This window comes from Oncorhynchus mykiss, chromosome 16 (genome assembly GCF_057628025.1).
Source record: "Oncorhynchus mykiss isolate SJ-2025 chromosome 16, ASM5762802v1, whole genome shotgun sequence".
NCBI classification, from domain to species: Eukaryota; Metazoa; Chordata; class Actinopteri; order Salmoniformes; family Salmonidae; genus Oncorhynchus; species Oncorhynchus mykiss.
The window spans coordinates 43,482,900-43,502,330 of NC_143037.1; the positions used below are offsets into that span (position 1 = coordinate 43,482,900).

At 46.2% G+C, this 19,431-nt stretch overlaps 1 protein-coding gene across 3 annotated transcripts in view; it reads right to left on the bottom strand.

The window, feature by feature from the left end:
- Positions 1–9,452: 9,452 nt before the first annotated feature.
- Positions 9,453–19,431, bottom strand: part of LOC110491969 (limb region 1 homolog-like protein) — a 39,005-nt gene continuing 29,026 nt past the window's right edge. For 2 of the 3 annotated variants that reach the window (XM_021565876.3, XM_021565877.3), the window contains 11 exons: positions 17,529–17,562; positions 17,089–17,228; positions 16,229–16,456; positions 16,019–16,087; positions 15,854–15,918; positions 15,234–15,306; positions 14,999–15,085; positions 14,632–14,786; positions 13,111–13,342; positions 12,036–12,197; positions 9,453–11,282 (listed from right to left, as the gene is read on the bottom strand). In XM_021565876.3, coding sequence (XP_021421551.1) covers positions 11,197–11,282; positions 12,036–12,197; positions 13,111–13,342; positions 14,632–14,786; positions 14,999–15,085; positions 15,234–15,306; positions 15,854–15,918; positions 16,019–16,087; positions 16,229–16,456; positions 17,089–17,228; positions 17,529–17,562 — 1,331 coding nt within the window. In that variant the 3' untranslated portion in view covers positions 9,453–11,196. The remainder of the gene's footprint in view (positions 11,283–12,035; positions 12,198–13,110; positions 13,343–14,631; positions 14,787–14,998; positions 15,086–15,233; positions 15,307–15,853; positions 15,919–16,018; positions 16,088–16,228; positions 16,457–17,088; positions 17,229–17,528; positions 17,563–19,431) is intronic. The other variant, XM_090202784.1, reaches the window with a different exon arrangement.

Here is a 19,431-nt window from a genome sequence, read left to right on the forward strand (position 1 = left end):
TTAAAAGGGAGAGGAAGGAAGCAAACATCTGTGTGTTTTGAGATGGAAATAAAGTAATTATTATTCGTTTTTATTTCGGGGGTGGTGGTGGTGCCCCTCCCTATCTCTATGCCCTCCCTCCTCCTGGCTCTTAACAGGCTCGATCACTCCCCCAGCCCAGTTCAGGATGGGAGTATATGGCTGGGTGAATGGCTGAGTTTCCTGCACAGCCACAGCACAGAAAACGAGATCTTTCCTGCCGGGAGGACAGAGAGCGTGTCCCAAATGGCACCTTATTCCCGATGTAGTGCACTACCTTCGTACAAAAGTAGTGCATTATTTAGGGAACCTGGACTATTGTCATTGACCCCCCCCCCCCCCCGCCCCCCCGCTACTCACTGTTTATCTATGCATAGACCCTTTATGTACAAATTACCTCAACTAACCTGTACCCCCGAACACTGACTCAGTATCGGTACCCCCTGTATATAGCCTCATTATTGTTATTTGGTATATCTTTTTACTTTAGAGAATAAAATATTTACTAAATAAACTATCTTCTTAACTGCATTGTTGGTTAAGAGCTGGTAAATAAGCATTTCACGTTAAGGTACCTGTTGTGTTCGGAGCATGTGACAAATAAAATTTGATTTGGGATTCAACCTGGGCTAGGGACAGACTACAACATCTTTATTTTAATCTCCAATGGGTGTGTTGCACACGGGGCTCACGGTCAAAAACAATCATGTCACATTGTCATGTTTTCCTGGTTTGCGTGAAGCTATTAGTAATTCAGGAAAATACTTCCTCAAACATAACTTTGTTTGTGACGTCATCTAGTTACTGTAAAGCAGCAGCAGTTATGTTGTCTGAACAATGCTGGCTTTGACATCTTAAAAGAAGTGTTGGTCTTGTCTCTTGAGCTGAACAGACACTGCAGGATCCACTTCCTCAGACAGAGGCCGTTGGGAGGGGTGTGTACTTGTGTGTGTGTCAGCCAGCGTTTGGGGGGGGGGGGGTGTCAAGGAGCTGACACTGTACTCCCTGGCCCCCTCGTTAAAACTGAATCACCACCCCGTCATACTGTCTCTCACCCTTGTCTGTTATCAGTGCAGGAAGAGGCAGGGTGGTGTGTGTGTGTGTGTGTGTGTGTAGGAGAGCAAGAAAGAAAGGGCTGCTACAGTGAAGCTGGATTTCTGTGTGTAAACTGGATGCCCTTCACCTTAAAGAACCCACTAATCACAGTGTATATGTCAAGCAACCCGTGGTCAGGTGTCATGTGTACATAAACATGTTTAAGGCCCCGATTCAAAAATGATCAAGCATTCACCGGGTAGCTGGTGTTTTGGGCAGATTTTGGGCAGAGCAGCTAGCTGATGGTGTGTCCATTGTCACGAAGCCTCACCCGAAGTTCAGAACGAGAAAGTGTAGGCTATATAGAAATAATGACACTTCAAATTGAAAATCATATAATAAGGATTTATATTGGCCGAATGAACATTCCATTGTTTGAACTTGTAACAAGGATGCATGGGGTTATTACTAATGCCACTCAGGGCAGCCAATGGCCATGTCCACAATAGGTATAACGCTGGGAGCCGTTTGCTATGATTTCACAGCTCCAAAGCTGTTTTAGTTGTTTTTATTTAACCAACAACTGCATAGCAGATTCATTGCCTGAGGCAGAACTGATCTATCCCTTCAAGCCGAGATTATTTTTAAAACGAGTAAATTTGGATAGCCACGTTTGCTTTTCCCTCATGTTGGTGCTAGCAAGCATGCTAGGTAGTGCTAAGTATCAGCTGCCAATCCAGTAGGGTCTGGGAACTATAGTGAGTGTCGATTGACATGACGTTGCGATTGACCAGAATATTTGAATAAAAGTTCAGCTTATTCCAACTTTGGTCCCCCCCCTGTTCACATCCCTCGCCCATGCTCGCATCTCCCCAGGGTTCCCCGCCCACTTCGCTTTCTTCATTGAAAATGAATGGGCTTCCATTGTTTCATTGCCCCCAATGTGCTATGTGAATCTATTGTTTGAGTCCAGGTTTCAGCACAGTTCCTCCACTCACCGTAGATACAGTGCATTCGGAAAGTTCAGACCTCTTGACGTTTTCCACATTTTGTTACGCCTTATTCTAAAATTGATTAAATAAAATATTTTCCTCAATCTACACACAATACCCCATAACGACAAAGCAAAAACAGGTTATAATTTTTTCACATTTAAAAATAAAACATACCTTATGGAAATAAGTATTCAGACTCTTTGCTATGAGACTCTAAATTGAGGTCAGGTGCATCTTGCTTCCATTGATCATTCTTGAAATGTTTCTACAACTTGATTCGAGTCTACCTGTGGTAAACTCAATTGATTGACATGATTTGGAAAAGGTCCCACAGTTGACAGTGCATGTCAGAGCAAAATCAAGCCATGAGGTCGAAGGAATTGTATGTAGAGCTCCGAGACAGGATTGTGTCGAGGCACAGATCTGGGAAAGGGTCCCCAAAAATGTTTGCAGCATTGAAGCTCCAAGAACAGTGGCCTCCATTTTTAAATGAAGAAGTTTGGAACTACCGAGACACTTCCTAGAGCTGGCCGCCTGGCCAAACTGAGCAATCGGGAGAAAAGGGCCTTGGTAAGGGAGTTGACCAAGAACCCAAAGGTCACTGACAGAGCTCCAGAGTTCCTCTGTGGAGATGGGAGAACCTTCCAGACGGACAACCATCTCTGCAGCACTTCACAAATAAGGCCTTTATGGTAGATTGGCCAGACAAAAGCCACTCTTCAGTAAGGCACATGACAGCCCACTTGGAGTTTGCCAAAAGGAACCTAAAGGACTCAGACCATGAGAAACAAGATTATCTGGTCTGATGAAACCAACATTGAACTCTTTAGCCTGTATACCAAGCGTCACGTCTGGAGGAAACCTGGCACCATACCCACGGGGAAGCATGGTGGTGACAGCATCATGCTTTGGGCATGTTTTTCAGTGGCAGGGACTGGAAGACTAGTGAGGATCGAGGGAAAGATAAACGGAGCAAAGTACAGAGATCTTTGATGAAAACCGTCTCGAGAGCACTCAGGACTTCAAGACTGGGGCGAAGGTTCACTTTCCAACAGGACAACGACCATAAGCACACAGCCAAGACAATGCAGGAGTGGCTTCGGGACAAGTCTCTAAATGTCCTTCAGTGGCCCAGCCAGAGCCCAGACTTGAACCCGATTGGACATCTCTGGAGAGACTTGAAAATAGCTGTGCAGCAACGCTCCCCATCCAACCTGATCGAGCTTGACTGGATCTTCAGAAATGAAATGGGAGAAATTCCCCAAATACAGGTGTGCCAAGCCTGTAGCATTATACCTAAGAAAACTTGAGGCTGTAATTCCTGCCAAAAGGTGCTTCAACAAAGTACTGAGTAAAGAGTCTTAATACTTAGGTAGGGTGGCAGGGTAGCTAGTGGTTAGAGCGTTGGACTAGTAACCGGAAGGTTGCAAGTTCAAACCCCCGAGCTGACAAGGTACAAATCTGTCGTTCTGCCCCTGAACAGGCAGTTAACTCACTGTTCCTAGGCCGTCATTGTAAATAAGAATTTGTTCTTAACTGACTTGCCTAGTAAAATAAAGGTTCATTTTTTTTTTTTTAAATAGCAAATGTATCATTATGGGGTGTAAATTGATTGATCAATTTAATCCATTTTAGAAAAAGGCTCATGTAAAATGTGGAAAATGTCAAGGGGTCTGAATACTTTCCAAATGCACTATACACACACACACACACACACACACACAGGTGTACGCAAGCACAAACAAACACTATAGTTGCATACTTTGTTGGGACTTGATGCTACATCAGACTGGACAATAGCGGGCCAGGGTGGAACTTCCTGGCCCAAACAAACAGGTCGGAGGTCATGCATACTTCTATAACAATCAGTCATATAGAGCTCTATCTATACCTGATACTATACCAGTTGCAGCTGTCCTCCACACCATACAGTAGGCCTATGTATGACCACACTCTACACAGCTTCATCGTTTAGATCGCAGACATCAGGCAAGGTGTCCCCTTGAATGAGTTGGTTGCTACCCACCTCAAGGGTTCTGTCATTCTAAAGGCTGGTTTACCCAGGCAGAGATTTAAGCCTAGTTCTGGACTGAAAAAAAAAACCATACTCAATGATGAATCTTTAACTTTGTAGTCCAAGACTAGGCTGAATCAGGGTCCTGAGTATTTACTGTGTTAAACGTCAGTCCACTACTAGATGCGCATGTGTTTTACTGATGGTTTATGGACGTATATGTATGGATCAGAGGCCTGCCAGCCCGCCAGTCCAGTGTGTGAAGGAAGTGTGCCGCGAGTGTGCTCGCAGGGTGAGGGTCCGCCTGCCGCCAGTCCAGCCGTGGCAAACGGACAGTGTGACCGCCATTATCAGTTGATTAGCACGAAAGTCTCGCCTTTTCCTGTGAGCAGCTCTGTGTGTCGCCAGTCAGCTAACAGCGGGAAGAATAGAACCCTAATGCACTTTGGCACGCACATCAAACGGCCGGCTGTCAGGAAAGCTAATCTGTGTCTTCCCCCCCCCCCCCACCTTCATTCTTGTGTTTTGACAATAAAGATAGCCTATCTTATCCCGTTATACACGCTGCCCGTCTCCCCACTCCTGTTTTGTCTCCGATATGGTCCTATGGATGCTGAACTAGCAGTCAAATGCTGTGTATTTAGTTACATTACTGAACGTGACACTTCTTTGATTGCAGAGCCACTGCAACAGGGATGGGCAACTTTGATGGGAGTGGGGGCCACAAAAAACAAACAAAAAAACTCATGAAGGGGTGCAGTTGCTCAAGGGTCTGCGTACCAACATCAACCCCTCCCACCCCACATAGCTGACAAAACTAAATGGGGGGCCCCACGGCTGGTAATTCAACCACGATAAAACATTTTAGATTGCTACATTTGTTTAGAAAGCTGGCCGCTAAACTATGCGAGCTGACATGGGCTAATTGTCTATCAATGACTGACATAAGAGAAACTGATGACGCACAACCACATTTCAAAATTGCAACTTTTGGTATTCTACCATTCTAACTTGCAACAGTAAGTTGAGACCCCAACTGGGCGGCCTCTGCACTACGGTATCAAGGCTCTTTATTTTCCTGTTGGGAGGTGCTATTCTAACGTCACACGTTTCAGTGGAATCAAGGTTGAGACAGTCAACTTACCTCCAAGTAATTTGTTTGTTTTATTTATTTTTTAAGTAAGCTCTGGGTGGGTGGCGCCACAAATAAGAGAATAAAAGTGAAATCCGCACCCTCTTCTCTCCAGTGAATTTTTAGGACCAGCGTTGCAACCACCAACCTTTGACCCGTGAACCTTCATTTACAACTAAAACCAACTGCCAGGTATCTAAACTAGTGAAAAACACTAAACATACAGACAGTACTACAATACCCAACTTCCTCAGTGTTTCAGTAAACACAAACTAGTATTTCAACAAAGAATTGGGTGAGTCCAGACCTAGACCTCATGGCATAGTTCTAGCTGTGTTTGTTTACACATAAGGTGAGGTTTAAGTTCAGGGTCAATGGCAACATGTTCAGTGGAGCGCATAGCTCAGTGCATTACAAACACAAAGGCTATATGCATGTACAGTCAGGTGCGCAATTATTGGCACCCTTGATAAAGATCAGGCAAAACAACAAATACGGAGCAATGTAGTTCATTATTGTATACAGTCTTATTTACTCATTTTTAATCAAGGGTGCCAATAATTATGGACCTGACTGTACACTGAACAAAATAACACCTGTTCTTTCTGTGACAGACTGACCAGGTGAAAACTATGATCCCTTGTTGATGTCACTTGTTAAATACACTTCAAAATCAGTGTTGATGAAGAGGAGACATGTTACATTTTTAAGCCTCGACACAATCGAGACATGGATTGTGTATGTGTGCCATCCAGAGGGTGAATGGGCAAGAACAAAATGGAAGTGCCTTTGAACGAGGTATGGTAGTAGGTGCCAGGCGCACCAGTTTGTCAAAAACCGCAACGCTGCTTGGTTTTTCCACACTCAGGTTTCCCGTGCGTATCAAGAACGGTCCACCACCCAACAGGACATCCAGCCAATTTGACACAACTGTGGGAAGCATTGGAGTCAACATGGGCCAGCATCCCTGTGAAACGCTTTCTACACCATGTGGATTCCAATATCAGGAAGGTATTCTTAAAATCTTTTATACACTCAGTGTATATGTATCGCAACCATATGGAGAGAAAATGGTTCTCTAAATTCCAGGATAGAGAATTGTTTGTTTCCATTTCTAGACTAGCAATTATCAGAATGTTTAATCTAGACTATAATAGTACCAAATTGTCCAGCATTTTCATGGCTAAACTGAAAGGCGTTAACATGTGATTAAGAGCATGTGACTTAAGAGCATTGATCTGGTTGCTTTCCTTCTCTGCCAGTTGTTCCAAGTCATGACATTGTAATACAAAATCCCAACTATCAAATCCTCTCAATTTCCTAGAATTAAGAATCTTAACGCAGCAACTCAAAACGCCTTATTGTGACGAACAAGAGTTGCCATTACTTGTGGCTTTGCAACAATTTCACTAGTCTAGGTTGCACATTCACTAAATTAATTAGGTTGGGTGTGTGTGTGTGTGTGTGTGTGTGTGTGTGTGTGTGTGTGTGGGGAAGAAGGGGTCAATGAAATGTGAACAGTAGAAGTGGATGCACAGACAGACTCCCACACAGAAACACCCAGAACAAACCTAATTAATATCAATCCTGTATTCATTAACTGACATGTCTCAGTGGTGTGTGCCTACAACCCACAGGGCACACCAAGCCTCTGATATGTACAGTAAGTAGCATTACGGGAACATTTAGACTTTAAACTCCCTTTTAGCGGAGGAAAAGGCAACACAAAAACAAAAAGACAGCTCATTTAAAAAACATCAAACAAAAGAAAACAAGAAAAAGAAATGCAAACAAAAATCAAGGAGTCATGAATCAGAACCGGGTTCTTTTTCTGCCTCCAAAAGAGGAAATGAATAATATGCCAGGAAAACAGATGGAAGAAAGGGGGAGTGGGTGGAGGTGAGAGAGAAAGCGAGAGCGTCGCCTCTCCTCTTGATTTGGCCTTTTTTTTTTATCTGGCGGTGGCATCCGAGTGGAGGAAACGTTGGTTATAGCGTTATCAGGGACGGCCTCCGATGACAGATGGGCCAAAATACAACGGCTTTCTTCTGGGCCTGATTAAAGCAAGGCAACAAATGGTGGTGGGACAGGGAGACAGACACGCACAGGACAGACATAAACCGCACAGGGGGACACAGCTGTAAACCGCACAGGGGGACGGGCAGACGTAAACCGCACAGGGGGACACAGACGTAAACCGCACAGGGGGACGGGCAGACGTAAACCGCACAGGGGGACGGGCAGACGTAAACCGCACAGGGGGACGGGCAGACGTAAACCGCACAGGGGGACGGGCAGACGTAAACCGCACAGGGGGACGGGCAGACGTAAACCGCACAGGGGGAGGGGCAGACGTAAACCGCACAGGGGGACACAGCTGTAAACCGCACAGGGGGAGGGGCAGACGTAAACCGTACAGGGGGACACAGACGTAAACCGCACAGGGGGACGGGCAGACGTAAACCGTACAGGGGGACACAGCTGTAAACCGCACAGGGGGACGGGCAGACGTAAACCGCACAGGGGGACGGGCAGACGTAAACCGCACAGGGGGACGGGCAGACGTAAACCGCACAGGGGGACGGGCAGACGTAAACCGCACAGGGGGACGGGCAGACGTAAACCGCACAGGGGGACGGGCAGACGTAAACCGCACAGGGGGACGGGCAGACGTAAACCGCACAGGGGGACGGGCAGACGTAAACCGCACAGGGGGACGGGCAGACGTAAACCGCACAGGGGGACGGGCAGACGTAAACCGCACAGGGGGACACAGCTGTAAACCGCACAGGGGGACACAGCTGTAAACCGCACAGGGGGACACAGCTGTAAACCGCACAGGGGGACACAGCTGTAAACCGCACAGGGGGACACAGCTGTAAACCGCACAGGGGGACACAGCTGTAAACCGCACAGGGGGACACAGCTGTAAACCGCACAGGGGGACACAGCTGTAAACCGCACAGGGGGACACAGCTGTAAACCGCACAGGGGGACACAGCTGTAAACCGCACAGGGGGACACAGCTGTAAACCGCACAGGGGGACACAGCTGTAAACCGCACAGGGGGACACAGCTGTAAACCGCACAGGGGGACACAGCTGTAAACCGCACAGGGGGACACAGCTGTAAACCGCACAGGGGGACACAGCTGTAAACCGCACAGGGGGACACAGCTGTAAACCGCACAGGGGGACACAGACGTAAACCGTACAGGGGGACACAGCTGTAAACCGCACAGGGGGACGGGCAGACGTAAACCGCACAGGGGGACACAGCTGTAAACCGCACAGGGGGACGGGCAGACGTAAACCGCACAGGGGGACACAGCTGTAAACCGCACAGGGGGACACAGCTGTAAACCGCACAGGGGGACGGGCAGACGTAAACCGCACAGGGGGACGGCCAGACGTAAACCGCACAGGGGGACACAGCTGTAAACCGCACAGGGGGACACAGCTGTAAACCGCACAGGGGGACACAGCTGTAAACCGCACAGGGGGACACAGCTGTAAACCGCACAGGGGGACACAGCTGTAAACCGCACAGGGGGACACAGCTGTAAACCGCACAGGGGGACACAGCTGTAAACCGCACAGGGGGACGGAGCTGTAAACCGCACAGGGGGACGGAGCTGTAAACCGCACAGGGGGACGGAGCTGTAAACCGCACAGGGGGACGGAGCTGTAAACCGCACAGGGGGACACAGCTGTAAACCGCACAGGGGGACACAGCTGTAAACCGCACAGGGGGACACAGCTGTAAACCGCACAGGGGGACACAGACGTAAACCGCACAGGGGGACACAGACGTAAACCGCACAGGGGGACACAGACGTAAACCGCACAGGGGGGGCAGACGTACACGCACAGGATAGACGTACACCGCACAGAGGGACACAGACGCACACGCACAGGATAGACATAAACAGCACGGGGGGGGGCAGACGTAAACCGCACAGAGGGCGGGGGGGCAGGCGTAAACCGCACAGAGGGGGCAGACGTACACGCACTGGACAGACGTAAACCACACAGGGGGACACAGACGTACACGCACAGGATAGACATAAACAGCACGGGGGGGGGGGGGGGGGGGGGCAGACGTAAACCGCACAGGGGGGACAGACGTGCCAGCAAACGCCCACACAAAGTGGGACAGGCTGGATAATGACACCTGCTCATGTATAGATAAACTACTATATAACTGCACTCTAACAGTCTTATTACTCATACCAATCCATAGATATCAGACAAGACAGTTCATGTATAGAAAAATGTAATTTTCTCCACGGCTCATGAAAAAATACATGCATTCTACAACATCAAAACGTTTTAGAGCACTAAAAGTAAACCATAAAAAACTGTTTGCTCCCCAAACAATAGACTCGAAATACTTGTCACGCGACATAAAATGAGTCAACACTATGTGCAATGACTGACCAAACAGAACCATTGCCCTAAGGACGGAAGGTTCTCTGACAGAACCTCAGGGCAAGTTTCAGAAGGCTGCCGGTGAGTTTGGGAGACCCTGCCCCCTGCTGGTGACAGAGAAAGGAACTGATTGTCTAACAGCTAATAACAACAATTAAAACAAACTTAACATACATGCTGATACAGCAAAGGAAAAGCACGACACAGGATCACGATAAAGAGATCTAAAATAAAAACCGCTAGAGATCATTAATTTATATTATTCTAATAGAAAAGTTCAGGAAAAACAGGTCATGGGAATTGGCAGTGGAGCGTAAACAGTATTGCACTTGAACATTAACAAGCTATTCACAGTATGATTGGTCCAAGGCAGGACACACTAGTGTTAATTTGCATTAAGGAAGCTCCTTAATGCTTCTTTTTTAAAGGGAACAGAAATGCCATTATACAACCAATAACCTCCCTTGTCTATTTTCCCCTTTGTGTTCAGGTATCTTTTCATACATTGTTCACTAATTCAATGTCATCAGTTTAAAACAAATCCTGGGTTGTGTTCGTCCGGCACCAAATGGAAGAGAACTGAAACGCTCATTTTCTTTTGTTGCAAAATGCTTTAAGCCGTAACATAATGAACACAACCCTGTCCTGTCCCCTTCTCTTCCTCCACTATGTGAAGGTCAAGGCATGTAAAATACCCAGGTTTAAAAACATCCTCTCATTAACGGACACAACACCATTACAGACAGACAAGGAGTCTTAAAAAGAAATGGAAGTGGGATTCAAAGGAGTGAGGCCCAGAAATAGTCTTACACGAGAGAGAGAGAGGAAAGCGTGGGGAGAGGGGAGGCAGAGAGAGGACTCAACCGCTCAACCCCTGATCAGGAAAAGGAAATGTCAGTTGCAACGTAATGTTCCAAAAATAGATTTGCTGACTTTTACACGTGCGTGTCCAAAGAGCAAAGTAAGTCGGTCCCACCGCCACCTCTCGAACCCATTGTGAGTTTCTCATAAGGCATTAGGACATCCAGGATGTACTGTATGATGTCACAAGGTCAACAAGAACCCGGTCATGGCTAGAAGGGACCCAGTTTTTCTAATATTAACGTCAAAAGCAGATTTTTTTAAACATTTTAACTAACCCCAACCCTTCTCCTAACCTGCTACGAAAAGTAATATCTGACAATAGTTGAATCCCTTCTAGCCATGACCTAAAAACCCTGATAAGATCCCATTCAGTTCAAGATTATTTTAGCAGTTCCAGAATTTATCATTTTTGCCTCAGATTACTGCACAGTGATTTCAATAGCACCCCAGTACTGTAGTGAAAAAGCGAGACCGTTTAAGTTTGTTCCCCAAGTCAACTTGTATTGGTCAGTGAGCAGAGCTCTACTGCGTCATTGTCCAAACTGCACTTCTAATCCTCCACTCCGGTCTCTTCATTTTGGTGATCCAGACACAGATTGACTGGAGGACTGAAGACAAGGTGCCTTTGGTCCAATGGGAATGCTATCCAGGGGGCTCAGGTCCCAGTCGGGATTAAAGATCACGGTTGATTGGTCAAGGGAATGTCAGTCACTGGATCTTTGACAGGCCATTTGCCAGGAGGAGCTTGAGGGGGATGGTTGTGCGGGACACTGTCAGAGGAAGTTTGTGGAGACCTGTGGAGACATAACACTTACGGTTAACACCGACAGTGGAACGAAATGGCATGATTACCACCGACAGTGTGAGAAAAATAAAATATTTTTAAAAAAGGCTAGTTTGGGTGCAAAGAAAGTCCATCAATCACAGAACAGAACAAAAGCTGTTGGGGAGGTAGCGGTTGAGGAGAGATGCTATCTATCCCGTGAGGAAGGGGGGGGGGGTGCGTGTCCATGGCTCTACGCGCCAAACTGTTTGTGTTGGGTGGAGGGGCAGAGGGCGAGTGTGTGTGGGGGGCCCGGGAGGGGGCCCAGCGGCCAGGCCCACAGGCCCCTAGGGGACTCCTACTCCCCTCTTTCCTGAGAGAATTGTATAGGCCTTTCTATCTGAGGAAAGGAGACCAACCCATTGGGAAACATGGCCAGGCCCAGAGCTGGGAAGAGAACACCTTGGAAGCTAGCTCACAGTTCAGTCACTCTGAAAACACACCGACTATTGGCAGCTGGCACAACCCTTCTACTGCATAATGAAAGTAACACAATATGACTACCAAATACCTAAGAAAGATGCATATCCAAAAACGGATTGTGGGAGTCGACTACAGCCAAGATAGGTGGACAAATCATCTAGTCAATTTAAACATGACTTTAAGTTGAAGATGTGAAGTGATACAAAAGTATGGACTCGAACATCTAAACATAGAAAGGCAGGTATCAGGTTCATAGACATATTCCTGGCTTTATAAATACTTGATTGATAGCGTTACGTACCGAAGGCACGTATGAGTTCTCCCTGCACAGCCCAGGTGAGAGTGTTGATGAGGCAGGCAGAGGTGAGGCCGGCAAACAGTATGTTGTACAAGAACACTATGTGGAAGTTCCCCAGCCAGTTATATCTCCCAAAGTCTCCCAGGAGGTCAAACCGTGTGATCCCTGAAGAACAGGTCAGAGACAGAATGTGATTAGTTTGACACTATAAACTACTCAGCATATCTTCACCCCCCCATGGATAAATAAAGTTCAAATCCATATTACTTTCACTAATCCATCCGATTCAGATCTGTGAATACTTCTAGAGTGGAAGGAAAGAAGGGTGCATTTCTGAAGCACAGTACTTGACCATGGCCAAGGTCACAGTGTTCATAGTGATTGACTGCATACACATGCCCTCTTGTGTTCAGAAATTATACTACAACCAGAAGCTCTCAGTCAGTAGGCAATAGAGCCCCACAGTGGTGGTGTCGTAATACACCAAAAACCTAGTGGTCAAACGGGGAAATGGTTCCAATTGTTTTTATACCATAAAATGTTTCCAATAGGGGATTTTAGAAACACTTGAAATAAGGGCTGCTTCTCGTGTAGGCCTACCCTGGGTGTGAGGGCAGGTAGCCTAGTTGGGCCAGTAACCGAAAGGTTGCTAGATCGAATCCCCAAAACTGACAAGGTAAAAATCTGTCGTTCTGCCCCTGAACAAGGCAGTTAACCCACTGTTCCTGGGCCGTCATTGTTAATAACAATTTGGACCAACTTGCCTAGTTAAATAAAGGTTAAATAAAGAAATAAAAACAATTGATAAGTCACCTTTGTACGAGAGAGATTTACATGGTAATCAAAACGTCAACGTAAGCCGACAGGAAACACACCCCTTACTTTAGGTGTTTCTAAAATCCCCTATAGGAAACATTTATGTTGGGGAAACGATTGGAACCATTTCCCTGTTTGACCACTAGGTTTCATGGGTATTATGATACCACTGTGGGGGTCTACGCATCTCTTTTTTTGTTCAACCATACGAGACGACAAGAATCTAGAAACTCAACCTGGGGATCGGGGGGGGGGCTCTTACCCAGAGTGCGAGAGAAGACCGGCAGTGCTGAGCTGAGGACCAGAAGAGACACACAGTTCCCAATGATCTGTGTGAGGTTGGTGTCCTGAGAGCGGGGCAGCAGGGAGGTGAAGAGAGGAGAGCTGTAGAAGCCCACCACAGACGACACCATCAGGTACAGGATGAGGACCACCTGCACCGCTGCTCCCAGAGAACCAAACATGGAGAAGGAAGCCGTCCCCAGGCGAGGGTCCTACCACGCAGAGGAAACATACCATCAATGCAAATCGGTTATCCTGTATAAAAAAAAAAAATTGTACCCTCCCCCCGCAAGTTTATGTCCTTAGAATTGTTTAGTCTTAAAATCTATATGAAAGATATGGCCTTCAGTCACTCAACATAGAACAGGCTATTCAGGGTCAACATTACAGAGGCAATAGGTCAATGTGCATCGCTAGAATTCAACATATCTTTACAGGTAGGAGTAAACTCATGCCATAGGCCCTCAAAACGCAACTCTGGACCTTGAAGCCAGTTCCCCTGCATTTTTTTAGTTGTTCCCCTCTAATCAGGGACCAATTTAGACCCGGGACACCAGGTGTGTGCAATTAATTATCAGGTGGAACAGAAAACCAGCAGGCTGCGGGACCTCCTAGGCTAAGTACCCCGGTTATAGGGTGTCCAATAAAAAAACATTTTGACCAATGGGTTAAATGATTTGTTTTATTGTGGAGATAATCCACTAAGAAAATCAACGGTCCAGACTGTCTCGATCCTAATCCGTTCAAGTTATTGGAGTTTTTAACCGTAGTAGGAAAGTCAAAATTAGGCTGACTAAATGAAACGGAGGCCAGCGAAAATAAACATTTTAAAAAGGAAATGTGGTAAAAAGCATCGCGGGAGCTAGGCTGGACGCTGTGCCAGAATGAAGGCTACTCGACAGGCTCACTTCTCAAATCCGGGGGACATGAAACAATAGGCCAGATGGATGTCGATGTTGAGACATTTTGGTCTACACTGTTCACATGTTCTTACAAAAACAAGCATCTCTCTAAAAATGTCAACGGAGCACTAAGTGTACCACAAGATTTCTATTTTCTAAGCCTTAAATTGGCATGACGAGAGCTTAAATAACGGTTTGCGACACATGGAAACAACGGCAATGACGCCGACCAGAATGCAAAATCCTCAAACGTTTTGGCAAGAAAGCTGCACAGCTCTTTTAAATGATCAGAGCTCAGTGCTTATGATCAGATGTATTAAGTTAGGAAATCAGACATTTAGGATATAATGTTAAATGATATGCTAAAGAAAGACCTCACGGAACGATTCAGAGCGTGATCATACTTATCACGGTAAAAATGTATTTTAAAACCTAACGAATGGAAAAAATTACCACCAAAGCGTGCTTTCACCCACATTGGGCAGAGTGTGTAAACGCCCTACATGCTATAAAATCAACAGCGGGCTGTCGAGAATAATCCATACAAAGCCCCTTCCAGCTCACGCCGTCCCTTATTCCCCTTGGTAGAGTCCTCTCACCCCCATTCCACTGGGCATGGCCGTCTCGTCGAACAGGAGCTCCAGAACATGGAAACAAACCATCAACACGCAGGCCACCGTCAGAGCTAGGAGCAGCAGCATGGCCAGAGGGTAGAACAGGTTCCGCTGCCATGGTGACGCTCTCCTCCGCATCTCTGGGGGAGAGAGAATGATGAGGACAAGGACCACTGTAGACAACGCTGTCAGTCTCCCGGTGAGCAGTGAAGCTATTCCTGGGAAAAAAATTCTAATGCCCGAATGAAATCCAGCAATGTTGTATAATCTTCCAATGAATTTGATCCAACCCTAGTAAGTCAAGAGAATCTAATAAAAACACAGTATTATTCTCATAGACCGACGGTCTTACCGAGGGCGATTCGTTTGGCCTGGACGCCGAGGTACTGCGTCCTCAAAGGTTCCACGTTCACACTGACCCAGCATGCCGTGCTACCCCCTACAAGGAACAGAGCACGGTCAACACCACCTCCTCTAGGATGAGTCATGGACGTGTGGGTACAGGCAGTGTACGATTCCCAATAGAAATGCATTCAATTGTCCCATGTTGAGAGACTATTGTAGCCCATGGTCGCTGGCCCACTCACGGTTGAGTGTCCTAGAGAGTGAAGCCTCCTCGAACGCAGCACAGTTCATCTCCACCTCCACATTCTCCAACAGCTGAGGAAACACAGGGGATTGGATGTCATCGAGTCATTAGTGTTATGTTATTGTCAACGATATCCCAAAAATGGTTTACATAGTCAAGTTCCACACAGCTCTAATACACACACACTTATCCAACCAGACATGCCACCAGGGATCTCGTCACCCAAATCCAGAACAAATTCAAGAAAACACACAGTATTATGTAGAGCCCTTATTGCATGGAACTTCTTTCCATCTCATATTGCTCAAATAAACAGCAAACCTGGTTTCAAAAAACAGATAAAGCAACACAACGCCTCTCCCCTATTTCACCTAGATAGTTTGTGTGTATCCATTGATATGTAGGCTGTGTGCCTTTAAAAATGTATGTAGTTCTGTCCTTGAGCCGTTCTTGTCTATTGAGGTTCTGTATTGTGTTTCATGTGGACCCCAGGAAGAGTTGCTGCTGCTTTTGCAACAGCTAATGGGGACCCTAATAAAATACCAAAGATATAACAATGTCACCCGTGTTCGGTTATTGTCTGCATACTGGAGAAAACGTTTGTGGATTATCACTCACCCGTGGTTTGACCAGTAGGCTCCCGGTGACGCTGAACATGCGGGACAGCCCGAAGGGAGTGCACACTGCAAGGAGACGGGAAGAGGTGTCAGGCAGCATTCAGACACATCACAAGTTAAGCAGCCAGTGCGGCAGATGGACGAGACATAGTGGAGGTGGCCTCACATAGCAGCAGCAGCACTCCACACAGAGAGATGGCAGAGTAGAGGTAAGGGAGATAGTACTCCCACATGTCTGAGATGGGAGACAACAGGTCATTAGAAAAAAGGACTTTGATACATGGTTCCCCCCCCAAAAAAATTAACAAAAAGGACACCAATTCAATAAATTAACAGTTGCAAAAATGGCTTGAATGAAAAGCAAAGATCAACTCACCATAGAGGCTCTCCCTGGCGCTGTGGTTGTTTAGCAGAGCCACAAACACCCACACCATGCCCAGCACCAGCAGAGTGAGCAGCAGCAGCACCACCGCCGTCTCATACACCCGCGCCATCACCCCCTTCTTACAGCCCACGAAGCCCTCCGACTCGGTGAAAAAGTAGGCGAAGGGCATGAGGAAGACCAGGGACAGGTTGGAGAACAGGAACACTAGGTTCCATAAGCCTGATGATGGAGAGAAAGAGAAGAGATGGTCAAAACATTTCATTACAAAAAGTTAGGTAATATCATAAAAGGGATAGAAACCCAGCAACAAACACGACCACCACAGTGAGGCGCAGCCTCGCCGTTTAGGGAAACACTTTTTTGGGGGGTATACAGAACACAGGAACCTGTAAAGCTCAATGGAAATAAGCAAGAGGGACTAGAGTGGACAATGTTATATTTGGGGCCCCACTTCCCTTCAACTGCTGGTTTGTGGAGCTCACGTTTCATTTCTGTGATAGACACACCATGGCTTATTATTACATAACAGGCAACGGTGCAAGGTTCCCAAAACCATAGTAATGAATCATTCGTTTTGGAGCCCATTGACTAGCAACACTTCAAAATGTAGTTAAAACAGACTGGTGTGTGAGGTTTGGGGCTACGGGCGCTCTGACAATGAACGAACGACTATGGGTTGTAAACGTGGAGCGGTATTGGGTGTTGTGGTGTAAACGTGGAGCGGTATTGGGTGTTGTGGTGTAAACGTGGAGCGGTATTGGGTGTTGTGGTGTAGACGTGGAGCGGTATTGGGTGTTGTGGTGTAAACGTGGAGCGGTATTGGGTGTTGTGGTGTAAACGTGGATCAGTACCGTGAATGAGCGATCCGTTGAGCCACTGCATGTAGTAGCTGTGAGGGAAGATGAGCAGCACCTCATTGGACAGGATGGAGATGGGGAGGAGCAGCACAGCGCACACTGCCACAGAGAGGGTAAACGTACACAGCCACAGCCTAGACAGGAAGAGAGAGAACGAGGGTGTCTGTAGAGTGATCAGCGCACATTGTGTTTTTATGTCATTTGGACAACACAGTATTGTGTGTTTTGGATGCTAGTTGCTCTGGGTGGGGAGGGAGGAAAGGAATATCAGTGTGTAAGGACAAAGAGCAAGGAGGACAGTCACACAGGCCAAGTTGTGTCACCTCGTAGGTCACAGCAACTCAGATACTAGCTCAAATACTCTGCTCACACACAGCCACTCTAATCACAGACTGCTTGCTAGGTCAGTTAAATCATTAGGTCTCTTCACTTACGCAATTTTGTTGGCGGTCGCATCTTCAACGTCACCTGGAAAACGGCAGAAAACATACAAGTGAGTGCGTCACAGCTAAACCAACAGGCAAGCGAGCCTCTTGTCAACACAACCCATTTACCCAGACATAAGAGTTGAAATTGTGTCGGGGCAAAGTATGTTGCCTAGAGTGTCTGGAGGAGGGATATACTTAGAAAGAGATATCGGTAAGAAACTAAGGTAGCGCCGATCAACACGGCCAGAGGGGAAATAAGTAGTTGGCCTCAAAAATAGAGATATACGGAGTACACCGTGTTCAAGACACAACAGAACAAGAGTCTGTATAGGTCAGGAGGAGGAACTGAAGTGTGTGTGTGTGTGGGGGGGGGGACATGTACTGGGAGCAAGAGAAATCAGTTCGTAGCATCGGAATTGATTCACAACTTCAACATCACACCATTAAGCTGCAAGGCACAAATGCTCTGCTGGTGGTATTGACTGACCGCGGTGGCCATTCATTGGAAATAACACTGTACTCGTAACGCAGAACAGGTTTAGCTGACTCGTTCCAAAACCCACTGGCTGGCCCGGCTCAGTGGGCTGGCCCACCTCCAAACAGCTACAGGCCAGACTTGTTATGTTGGATGCGGATGTGCTACAGCGGTTTTTCAATAACCAGACTTTACTGGAGCGATTACATAAGGTACATAAACCAAATTGCATTTGCACAGCCACACTTCCAACGTTCAACTCATAGGATTAGGGCTGTCACGAAAATGTCATCAGTTGGTGATTGTCAAGCAAATAACTGGGGTCAGTCTCACGGTAATTGACCGTTAAACTAATTTATCAGCTCCTGGCTTCCACACACAGAAGTCACAAATGCAGTCCTTTGGAACATCTACATTTGAGAAAAGTATTGTAAATCGATGAAATATAGCATAAACCTTCACAATAAATCCATTATTTAAGACCGGTCTAAAGAAACATGATATGAATAAAATAGAAAGGATATTTTCACCAAACAATTTGGAGGGAGTGCACACATGCAGCTAACAAACGTAATGGGCACTCCTATATGCTTAAATTTAGAGTTATTCATGTAACTTCAGTTCTACAAACATTGGGCTATATGTTTTGATATTTAATACATAGCATGACGTGACTAATGATATGAAAAAAGTCGCTTGAAAAGGCATGAGCTCGGCTTTGCTTTTTCACGTAGGCTGTCCACGTCAGTCTCTCAGTCACAATTTGACAAGCACTTGCTAACTCCTTCAAGACCGTTGGAAAAGCATTCCAGGTGAACGCTGTGCAAAGCTGTCGTCAAGGCCAAGGATGGCTCCTTTGAAGAACCTAAAATATATTTTGATAAAACATTTGTTTGGTTACCACATGATTCCATATGTGTTATTTCATAGTTTTTGATGTCTTCGCTATTATTCCACAATGTAGAAAATAGTAAAAATAAAAACCCTGAATGAGTAGGTGTCCAAACTTGACTGGTACTGTACGCGTGTTATTTTTTAAACTAAGCAAGTCAGTGAAGAACAAATTATTAATTACAATGATGGCCTATGGACAGAGAGAGACCGTTCAAAAGTTTGGGGTCACTTAGAAATGTCCTTGTTTTTGAAAGAAAAGCACATTTTTTGTCCATTAAAATGGATCAGAAATACAGTGTAGACATTGTTAATGTTGTAAATTACTATTGTAGCTGGAAAACGGCAGATTTTTTATGGAATATCTACATAGGTGTACAGAGGCTAATTATCAGCAACCGTCACTGTGTTCCAATGGCACGTTGCATTAGCTAATTCAAGTTAATCTATTAAAAGGCTAATTGAGCATTAGAAAACCATTGCAATTATGTTAGCACAGCTGAAAACTGTTGTTCTGATTAAAGAAGCAATAAAACTAGTCTT